The sequence below is a fragment of the Colossoma macropomum genome, unplaced genomic scaffold (genome assembly GCF_904425465.1).
Source record: "Colossoma macropomum unplaced genomic scaffold, Colossoma_macropomum, whole genome shotgun sequence".
NCBI lineage: Eukaryota > Metazoa > Chordata > Actinopteri > Characiformes > Serrasalmidae > Colossoma > Colossoma macropomum.
In genome coordinates, this window is record NW_023494796.1 from 27,649,708 (window position 1) to 27,661,878 (window position 12,171).

General features: G+C 38.7%; 1 protein-coding gene across 3 annotated transcripts in view; it reads right to left on the minus strand.

The window, feature by feature from the left end:
* The window catches only part of LOC118816678 (glucosidase 2 subunit beta-like), a 186,024-nt gene that overhangs the window by 139,028 nt on the left and 34,825 nt on the right, over positions 1-12,171 (minus strand). For all 3 annotated transcript variants that reach the window (XM_036583199.1, XM_036583198.1, XM_036583200.1), the window contains exon 8: positions 11,104-11,167. In XM_036583199.1, the coding sequence (XP_036439092.1) occupies positions 11,104-11,167 (64 nt within the window). The remainder of the gene's footprint in view (positions 1-11,103; positions 11,168-12,171) is intronic.

The window sequence follows — 12,171 nt, forward strand, 5'->3', positions numbered from 1 at the left end:
ATCTTTTTAAATTATCTTTTAAAAGTTATTTTTAAAAACTTTATTTTGCTAGTACTAGTGAATACAAGAATCAGGAATCAAGAATTGTGACCATTTTATTGAAACATGCAAAAGTCAGCTAAAAGAAAAAATCTTGTTTACATGTAGCCTACTGATTCCCAAAACCCAGGGACACTTGGAATGTCATCTTTTACTCAGACCTGAATAACTTCATGATAAATTAAGCTAAACTCACAATTTTTTTTTCTTCTGAAAGATGATCCATTTGTCCACAAATCTGAATTATAGACCGGATCTACAATGGTGTCTCTTCTTCAGATTTGCAGTGCAAAAAATTATTTTCAGAAAAAAATACAAAGAGCACCTAAGACTTTTGGCTTTCAGCAGTAAATTGCAAGCATATGGCATTATGTTTATATTCATAAAACAAATTTTCTGTTGATATGTGGGGAACTTCTACAAAACCACCAACACTTTACATTTATTTCATGCAGTTAGTGAACAATTTGCCTTAGGATTTGGGCATGTAAATTCAAGCAGAAAATCCCAAATATACCCTGGAGCATAAAGGTTTATACTGTCTGCATAAATTCATGTTTTTTCCAATGATGAAAAACTTAGTCATTAGCTCCACTTAATGCCAAGATTATGTCTGGTTAATGTTGCTGAAATCTCTATAAAGGGCCAGTATTGCACTCAAGATCAATGAAGTTCGAAGACCCTGTGCTGAACTCACCTGCTCTACTCCTAGGGTGAGTTTGAGCCAACTCTGCCTAACCAAAGCACACCTTAAACAACCAATCTCTTGGGTCATACGTCTTTTTATAATCAGCAACATGATGAAACACGGAACTCTGAATCTAAGCCATTTTTCTTTATAGGCCCTTATAAAAATCTCCGCTTGTCACACCTTGTGGTGAACAAAAACATTCTAAAATAGCCATGATTGACCTGCTTGACCTGCATTTAATTGAGAGCTGTAAGATTAGCATTAGAATTCTTCTGCTTCACGTCTTCAGCTTCGCAATCATACAGGGGCTTAGCTATCATATTTTGACCTTAATAGCACCCACACTAGTACAGCCATGCTACTGTAGCACATACAGATTGTGGCTTGGTGTTGTCATGTTGAAATACGCGAGAGTCCTTGAAAAAGAGGTCATCTATAAGGCTGGATATGTTGCTCTAAAATATGTTCCGCATTAATGGTGCTTTCACAGATGTGCAGGTTACCCACTAATAGCCCCCACACTATTGCAGATGATGGCTTTTGAACTTTACACTGGTAATAATCAGAATGGCTATTTTCGTCTTTGGTCCAGATAATACAATGTCCATTATTTCCGCAAACAATTTAAAACGTTGACTCATCAGACCACAATACATGTTTCCACTGTGCATCGGTCCATTTCAGATGAGATTGAGCTCAGAGAAGTCAGCAGCATTTAGGACATTGTTTATGTATGACTTCCAATGTGCATACACCAGTCTTAACTTGCATTTGTGGAAGCAGCAACAGACAGAGCTTACTCACAATGGTTTGTCCATGTATTTCTGGGCCCATGTGTGATATCCATCACAGACAAATGCCTCTGAAGATATATATTAGCATTTCAACTAATTAAATGACATTCAAAGGGATACAAAACGTGTCAGATTTGGAACATTATGTTTAGCACAGCATGCAAAAGCAGCAACTTTTGAAAAAGCAGTTACTTAGACCTGATACATCCTTAGAAGTCTTTGACTGAGGCCTATGACGAAGGTCTGTAGAGTACGGTGCAGGTCTCGGGCAGAACTCTATGGCGGGGGTCTATGGCAGAGGCCACATAAACAATTATACATTCCTACCTAGAGGCAACTGATGCAGTCTGAGGGCAAAAGGGCAGGAGTATTCCAGTGCATGTGCCTGAAAACAGCCCTGCTGAGTGGATGTTATCACACAGAGCAGATGCTGTATAACATGTAGGTCCGTATGAACGGAAAGTCTGGCAGAACGAGCCTCAGTTGTTTATGCAGGTGTCCCTAATCAACACAAACGTAAACCAAATGTCAAAACAACACCGGCACGTTGGTGTCTAATTAACACCATCCCTGCCTCCACTCCTCTGGCGCTGCTGCTCTGTCTTTTTCCTTTTCTTCATTCAATTTGTTTCCAGTGTGTTAAAAAGAGAGAGACTCCTGTTTATAAACACACATAATCATAAACACAGCCACATAAAACTCCTTTTAATAAACATGCTGCATCATAAACATGCACTCTCTGACTGGCAGCTTTGTTGCTGCTGCAGACGAGTCGCTACAGTTACGCTGACATTCTGACAGTGTTTATATATCAACATTACCAAATGGTACCATTAGGGCGCATTTGTTAATAAACAACAAAAAAGATAAAATACAAGACAGAGAGAGTGAGAAACAGAAAAAGAGAGAGAGAGAGAGAGAGAGAGAAAGAGAGAGAGAAAGAGAGAGAGAGAGAGAGAGAGAGAGAGAGACAGACAGACAGAGAGAGAGAGAGAGAGAGAGAGAGAGAGAGAGACAGAGAGGGAGTAAGAAACGCTCTAGCAACTATTGATAGATCTAGGGAATCAAACTGGGACGTGTCTTTTGTGTTCTATTCATAATAACTGTTCTTGTTTCAGGGGTTATTTATTTTGAAGGCATCTGGGGAAAGGTTTTGAAATACTGCTTTAGAGGAATTCAGACCGAGAAAAAGAGAAAGAGAGAGAACAAAGAGACAGAAAAAGAAAGGGATAGAGAGAAAGAGAGAAGGGAGGGAGAGAGAGAAAGCAAGGAGAGGAAGAAAGAAAGAAAGGAGATGGAGACGGAAAAAAACAGCAAGAGAATTGAAAGAGAAGAGGGAGCGAGAAAGAAGAAAAAACAAAGTGAAAAAGAGTGAGGAAGAGAAACAGAAACAGAGAGAGAAATTAAAAGAGAGGAAAAGAGAAGAAAGACGGAGATAAAGAGTGAAAGAGAGAGGAAAGAAAAAGAAAGGAATAAACAGAAAGAAAGAAAAAAAGAAAAAAAGAAAAAGAATGAGAGAAAGAAAGAGAGAGAATATTAAAGGATATTAACTGTTTAGGGTGAAACTTTCTCTAAAGGTACAGAAAAGCCATGTACAGCTCCTTCACCACGCACGCATTCAGAGTGAGGGGTCAAGGGAAGAAGGAGAGGGCCAAGAGAGCATCTCTCACCCATACACCGCAACACGCAAACTCTTCTGACAGTTCCATTACTCTCGCAACACATCCTCTTCATCCTTCCATCTCCTTCATTACCAGGCCCTGAGTAGAGGGATGCCTGGATGGCAGGAGTGGAGAAGAGGAGAGCAACCACTGACACAGACGCACACAGATGCACGAATACTGCTGAAAAACACAGGTGGAGCCTGAATGTGAAACGCAGCAGGAGCAGATCTGGGGTCAGTGCGTGTTTGTGTTCCTCTCTGAAGGCCCTCAGATGGACGTCTGCAGTTATATAAGCTCTTCGGCCTCAAAGGCAGAGGCAACAGCAAAAAGTAATGGCTCAGAGATGTTACTAGAGCAGGAGAAACCGAAAAAGAGCAGAGCGAAAATCGAGAATTGAGAAAGAATTGAAGTAGACTGAGAGCGGAAAAGCACAAAAAGGAAATTTCACTGATTATATTATTATTATTTTTTTACATTTCTGCCTAATTCAATGATTAAAATGTAAACAGAGCCGTTTAGAATGGTTTGATGTGAAATGCTCTGCTCTAGAGAAACTTATTTGTTCACAATGGTGGTGATAGTAACCAGGCGTCTGAAGAGTTTAATGCCTATAAAACTTTCCTCATAGAACGTTATTTCATAAAATGGTTATGAATACGCCGCTGGTACCTGACATATTGTTTTAACAATGGAAGGTTTTGGTCTAAAACATATTATTAAAATTACTTCATGTTGGAGAGATACATGCAGCTTTTAATCTGTAATTTAAAGTAAGGTATTAAAAAAGTATGGTTCAGAAATGAGTTAAGTCTAGGTCAAGATATCAGTGTTAGTATCAGTGTCAAAACATTTAGCCAGCCCAAGTCAATAATATGTTCTTCATCTACATTCCTTTAACATCATTGTTTTTACTAACATATGATTGTTTTGCATCTGTTCTCTTGTCTTGCACTTGTACGGTTTGTAGCCTTTGTTACTTACACAATGTACCAATTTCAAGTAAGGACTGAGGCGACAAGCAATTTTGAAAAATCGATAAATTATGACAAAACTAGCAATAAATATAATTAGTTTTCTATTTTAAATTCACAGGTATTTTTTCATTCAATATTTAACATGTCTAGGACAGTTCCTATTTCCACCAGAGGGGGCAACAAAGCCTAATTCACAGTGACTTAATATTCAACTAAAATAAAAAACAAACAAACAAAAAAAAAAAATGTCCCCCTGACCCCCTGATCGTAGTGTGGCAGTTAAATAATCACTAATAAAAAAAAAATGATGAATGGTTCCAACTTTAATCCAAATACCACCAGTGTTGTGTGCTCTGTGAAGATTCTTAAATCTGTACACCATTACTGTCATGGATGAAAGATAAACTGTATTTGCTAGCTAAATCCTCTTCTTTTTAATGCAGTCTAATAAGCAATGTACATATAAGTATAAAAAACATTTTAAAAAACATGCAATAATAATGTTAAAGCAAGTTCAACTGACTTCTAATTTAAATCTTTAGAGCAGCTTGCAAAAATAAATAAATATTCCAGTATCTATTTCATACTACTGTATACAATATTTATAGTTAACACTGCCTATACATGTCAGAAAAGCCTAGAGGAGGGAGGTGCAGAGAGAGAGAGAGAGAGAGAAAGAGAGAGAAAAAAAGAGAGAAAAGAATGAGAAAGAGAGAGAGAGAGAAAAGAATGGGAAAGAGGGAAGAAGTGTGCAGAGAGAGAGAGAGAGAGAGAGAGAGAGAGAGAGAGAGAGAGAGAGTCAGAGAAAGACAGAGTAAGAAAGAAAAAGGCAGCAACAGAGAAGAACGAAAAAGTCTTCACTTCCCATTACTGAGTTAAGTCACAACATGACAAAGCAATCAACTGTCCAAGGGCACACTAGCAATTAGTAAAAGCATTACAGCAACACATTGTGTGTGTGTGTGTGTGTGTGTGTGTGTGTGTGTGTGTGTGTGTTTGAGTGTGTGTGTGTGTGTGATGTAGCAGGTTTAGCTGGACTCTTACGTAACACGCAGCACTGCAGGGACACCACCGCTGATTCAACAGCTACACTACTAAATACATACAGCAGAGACAGAGAGAGAGAAAGAGAGAGAGAGAGACCGAGAGAGTGAGAGAGAGAGAGAGAAAGAAAGAAAGAGAAAAACATAAAAAGAGAGAAGCTTATCCACACCATGCAAACCATACAAGGAGATGAGCAGAGACTTGGAGGGAAAGGGAAAGACGTGTGGAGAGAAACAAAGGGAGGGAGGGAGAGAAAGAGAGAGAGAAAGAAAAAGGAGGGAAGTGATGTGTGAATGTGACTCTGCTTTCATTAAACCACTTGTAATCTGCTGCCACCTATTGGTAATCAGCAGAGACAGACAAACACACACACAGACACACACTCACTAGTTCAGGATAGTCCAAGTTAAAAACGGTCGGTTTTTGGCTGTAATGTGAAAGTAACTGTGTACTCGTATCCCAGCCAAGTCAACAACCAATCAGCGAACACCCACATGTCTCATTTGGCGCACTTTAGCCGGTGCAGTGTGAAACCTACTGAACCAAATGAAAAAGACACAATGTCACAAAAACCCAGACTCTAGTCTAGGACTAGGTGTGAAAACAGCCTTAATCATGACTGGGGTTGGGCATACAAAGAGTGGGGTTGGGCATACAAAGAGTGGGGTGGGGCATCCAGGTGGGTGCAGCCACAAGGCATCTGCAGATTTGAACAACAATGGTCCTCATGTTTTTTTCCAAAAGTGACACATTTAGGACAGAATCAACAGGAGAGACACATTTATAGAAAAACAACAAAGGTAGTCCCACAACATACAGACAAACTCTAAAATGTAGCCAATACAAAGTGATGCATGCAAACCCTCCTATCTTAATCAGCATAGTTTTTTTATACAGGGTGCACACTCAAGTGCAGTTTAAGTGCAGTGATGCCCACACAACCACTTACTGTTCATGTTTATAACAGACTAAGGGGATTTGGTCCACATAGTGTTTCAACTGGATAAAACAGAAATCTAATCTTAAGTAGCAGGTGTGACCTTACATAAGCTCAGCTGAGTCTTGTTCATGTGCAAAAACAACCAAGAAAATATCTCTTAAGTTCTCCCTAAATTTTTGTGCACATCCACATATAACGATAACATGTTTATGGAACTAATAAAGGTTCAGGGGAATATTCTGGATCGTAATAAGTGTGAGCTTAGAGTTACACAAAGTGCTACATGGTCTGAAGATAAACTTCAGGTAAACTGAAGACATGGCAGAAAGGCCTAATTTCTTACTTTAACTATGTTAATGGCAGCTGTTTGATCTTCACTCTACAGGCTCAAGTGAAGAACATCCCATGGTATCAACCAAACCCCCTCGCAGCAGCAACTCTGCAATGATGTTTTAATAAAATAAACTAAGCAGTGACTGACACAAAGTGCAAAGGAAAAAAAAATAGAAAAATTGGCAAATGTCTTCGTGTCATGCGTCCGTGGTTATTTGATTGGTAAGAAGAAACAGACTGGCATAACGTTTACAGCATCCAGATCCATTATCCAGAGCGACTTACAATTTGACTTATTGGTATAGTGTAGGATGCTTACCCAGGCGAGGACTGAACTCCAGCCTACAGCGTAGAAGGCAGAGGTGTTACCCACTACACTATACCAACCACTAACCCAACCTGAACCTGAAGCACAATCCCCCTGTTCAACTGATCGGAGGGTGCTACCTCAGTTACGGTTCTCTTTCTCCAGCCAGTACTGCTAGTATTTCGAAACAGAAGTCTTTTCCCTTTTCTTCTGGTTTGAGGAGAATTGGGAATTTCATTAGGGACCACTTGACTAAATATTTTAGAAGGTAAAATGCATCTAAAGCTAAAAGCTCACTGACCCAAAATCCTCCACCAAACACCAACAAACCAAAATGTTGGGCTGGTGCCATACCTGTGAGGTTGCCTGGAGCCTCTGGAAAGTTCTTCCCATTCACACTCATTTAATTAACTTATCGATTCTTCTTATAAACATTATTAAAAAACTGAAAATGATGTGTTACGGTAAAGAATGTTGGTGTTTGTTGGAGAATGCTGGTGTTGGAGAATGTTGGTGTTTGTTGGAGAATGCTGGTGTTTGTTGGAGAATGTTGGTGTTTGATGGACAACAAAGGTGTATGGTGAAGAATGACGGCATTTGACAGAATGATGTTGTTTGATGGATAATACTGGAGTTTGGGGAAGAAGGGTAATGTTTGATGGAGAATGATAGTGTTTAGTGATTAATGTTGATGTTGGAGGATGATAGTGTTGAAGAACTTTGGTGTTGGAGAATGTTGGTGTTTGGTGGATAGTGATGGACTGATAAATTGTGGGGTTAGAAGAGCCCATTCCAGCAGCACAGACCAGTATAGAGCAGAGCACAGCCACAGAAAAAATAATATTACAACAAAAAAAAATCATAGACACTGAGTCTCAGAAACTCTTAATATTAGCACAAAAGGCAGTTCGTTCAGCTGAAGCACAGTTTCACTGACAGAGAAGGATGTTTCCTGTGATTTGGAAAATGTTTTATCTTAAACTTTTCTGTTCCTGCATTAACTTAACCATTCGAGTGGAAACTGAATTTATCATAGACATCACAAGCCACGGGAGAGAGGGGAAGCGAGAGAGAGAGAGCGAGAGAGCGAGAGAGAGAGAGGGGGGGGCAAGACAGTGACAGATACATGACTGAACGAGAGAAAGCACCAATATGGGACGAAAAAACCTTTTTGAAAGCAGAACATAGGGTCAGCTTTAATATCCCCCTTTAGGGCTTATTTTTCATCTTTTCCCAGCTAACACTCTCAGGGTGCAGTTTCCTCGTTCAAATCTGAACCATTTCAAAAACAACAACAACAACAACAAAATCATCTACGAGGTTGCAACTTAGCTATTTCACGCCCAATTGGGCCCCTTTTTTCCAAATGTCTTTTCTGAGCAACTTTTCTCTTTACAATTGCTCAATTCCCTCTCTCACACACTCATACACTCACACAAACCAATTTAAAAAGATGTCACTCAGACTCATATCAGCCATGGGTTAGTGCAGATTGTATTTGCAAAAGAATAAACGTATAGCATGGCGAGCTGACCCAGGTTTGTATTACACATGCAGCCTGAAAAAAAACGGTGTAATGTATTTTTGACAGTAGTGCCAGCAGCTATGAAAAAAAATGCTAGCAATCACTGTGGACAAGTGGGCTAAAAATAGAAAAGAACTGCAATCAGATCCTCTTCTGAAAGCACAGATTCTTCATATGCCATCTGATCAGAAAGCAGCATCTAAAAAAAGCAAAGTGGAGCTTCAAGCCTACTGTCAATCATCCACAATCAAAGCACTAATTTACTTTTCAATGAAAATCAGTGAAATCTAAAAGAATTTACAGCATTTCTATAAGGACTTTGCTTGTTTGTCGTGGTAGTTTTATACTGCTACGCAGAAACAATGTTGAGTATGGTTGTTCTGACAGATTAAATTATTTAAGGACATTTGAAAAAGTTAAGGATCTGTCACTGCAATCGTGCAAATGCATTTTCACTGTAAAATTAGGGGCATGCTGAGTGATAACATTTTTAGAGTTTCTTTTCATGTTGCAGCAAAAAAATTAGCTCCTCTGATCAACTACAGTCAGCATTGATCTGATCTGGCATGTAACTGCAGTAGCACCTTATGCTAGGTGGTCAGAAATATCTAAGGAAACAGCCTGTTTGTTCATCAGATAGCAAGAGAAAAAAATTGCTGAAGTCTATGTATGTTGCACTTTCCCTCACACACTTAACATGTGAGCTGTTATTAGTTCGGCAGTTTTCCATATGTATACCCCCATTATCTCCCACACACTGCTTCTTGTTGTGGTCATTAACATCATTGCTTATGTAAATTGCTCGTTAACTACAATCAGTGGCGACCGGCGTAAAACGCAAAGCTTGATCATCGTTTGTTTTGATTACGGCTAAGTGTGCATTTGCATACTCATGCATATTCATATATTTGGTAGCTCAAAAAACCCTCAGAATTTATTGCTATTCAGCTCTTTGTTCTTGGTGGTTGACAAAAGTCATTTTTTGATTGTTGTTATGAGTATTAGCATTTTCATTACTCTCAGGATTAAGAGTGTCATAACATCTCAGGTGAACTGCTAAGAACCATTGCTTTTTTCAAAATTTTAAATCATAAACAAAGCTCGAAATGGGCACTGAAATGTCCAGTCACACTCTCATTTGCTCACTCTCACGTACACACACAATTATCACTACACTTCTCAAGGCCTTTCTCTCACATACTCTTAGTTGTAAGTCAATATATGACACAAAAAATTACAATGGGCACACACACAAATAGCTCTAAGACTAAATGTGTTTGATGCAATATACTGCGTGTTAAGTAGAAAATGCTGATGTTTGCTAAACATTTTACAAGGTAAAATTTGTCTAAAGCTATTAGCTCACTGACCCAAAATCGTCCAACAAACATCAACAAACCCAAACAATCCAAAATGTTGTTATACAACTGGCAACAGTTGTATTTGTTGGTGAAAGCTGTGTAGGGTCAGGGAACGTGTGGCTGATGAAAAATGATGGTGTTTGATGGCAAATTATGGGGTTTGGTTAGAGAATGCAGGTGTTCGGTTGGAGAACGATGGTGTTTGATAGAATTTTTTTTTTTGATGGAGAATAATGAAGCATTTAAGGGTGTGGTAAGAATGATGTGTTTAGTGGTTAACGTTTGTGTTTGGTGGTTACTGATGGTGTTTGGTGAAGAACACCGAGCCACTGTGGGCTTAAGAGACGTCATTATAACCAACCTGTGGTCACAGGAAAAATGCTAAGAACAAATAATCATAGACATTGAGTCTCGGAAGCTCTAGATACAACTCATCACTCAAAAACATCAAATGCTCTGCAGATCAGTAGAAGTAATGAGAACATGATTCTGCCAGTCTAGAATTAGTTCCCTCCAGCCAAATCAGCATTCTGCACATTATCCCTCTGCCCAAGTGAGATCCGTCTCAGGTCAATAACAAAACCCTACAGCCCTCACAGGCACACACAGAAGCCATTTTGTTTACACAGAGACTTTTTGGAGTTTTTGATGTGAGAGACACAGTTGAAAGTGGAACAGATGGTCTTGTTCTCATAAACACACACACACACACACAGATATTCTCTCTGTCTCCCCATCATACACACTCTCTCTTAAACACATACACACACTCTCACTGCTCTAAGGAAAACCATTTGTCTAAACTGCACTTGTCACGCTCTGAATCCAAATGGAGGTGCTATGCTTGTGAGCTCAGTGTCCTGGCAGAATGTTAATGAAGATATCTGACCTGGAGATGGAGCTTCCTTACTTTATGATTTAAATCTGGCTCATTCATTTAGATAAATCAACAAAGTAAAGCACACAAAGCTTCAATACAGAAAAACCGATATAAACAAAACACAAGATAAAAAAAAACAAAAGGTGGCAAGTGTTTGGTGAAGAATAATATTTGGTGGAGAATTACGGTGTATGATGAAGAATGTTGTTGTTTGATGGACAACAGTAGCGTCTGGTGAAGAAAGCTGCTGTAGCTGGAGAATGATGGTGCTTGGTGGAGAATGTTGATGTTTTGAGAAGAATGTTGATGTTTGCTAGATAATTAAGGTATTTGATTTGAGAATGTTGGTGTGTGATGGAGAACAATGGAGTTGCGGGTAGAATGACAGTGCTCGACAGAGACTGCCTGGTGTTTACTGGAGAATGATGTTTGGTGTTTTTTTTTTTTTACAGTGATCGTGTTTCATGGAGAATGGTGGAGGCTGACTGAGAGTGTTGTTGTTTGGTGAGAATTCAGTTACTCTGGTATAGATTAGATGAGCTGTCACTTACCTCCGTCTTCTCCTCCTGCTCTTTACCATGGATCACACTGGGCTTGTCTTTGTCCACTCTTGTCCTGTGATGGACACAAAGACAGAGAAATGTGTAATTAGTGGTAGTCTATTGAAACACAAACCTGGTACAACCATAACACATACACACATAACCCTACTGACAATCTAAAACTGTGCTGACATTGCATTAGCTATGTATGTACTCCAGTGCTTGAATTATCAACAAACTTCTTAAATGTCACAGATGTTCACTTACTGAAGCTTAATATTTAGAAAAATATGCTAAATTATGTAAACACACAAAGTTATAATTTCACAATAACAATGAGGCATGGGTGGATCTGCCAGCATTTATGAAGAATGTGAAGTGGTTCAAATGCAATGCATTGCAGATTTTGGTAAGGTAACTGAATAACCTCAATGTGTCAGTTGTCTTTTTTTCATGTTGGGCAACCTCTGGGTTGAGTCTAGATTTGTCTAGATGTGCCTGCAGAGTGGATTCTTAGAAAAAAAATATATAAAAATTGAGGAAATCTTTATGTAGGGCAGGCCTCAAGGGCCAAATATGAGAGCTGTTTTACTTCATAATATAAAAAGAGACACCAAACACCTTTTCCTATTTGGTCTACTCTGTTCGACCTTGTCTAATTCAAAATATGATAAATTAATATTCTTGTCCTATTCCAAAGGAACCACTTTCATCATTTATTTGAGAGAGAGGCATTAAGATTAGCATAACAATCAGACTGGCTTTTTACATCTTTCCCTTTTCAAAACTTTCATTCTGCTCATTCTTCTGCAATCAAAAAAGATCACGATGTAATACAATATGACACAAATGCAATACGTAGAGAAATGTAATTATAATAGATTTCATTCATTATTTCCATTAGGAGAATTAGCCATAGTAATAAAATGGCAGAATAAAAAGCCTTTTTATGTTTGACAGTGACTGAAGGCAAAAGGAGGACGCTTGTGATAAAAAAAAAGCTGCTGCACCTTCTGAATATATACAATATAACAACTCAGCATAACAACACAATTTTACCTTTTAAAGGATTAATAT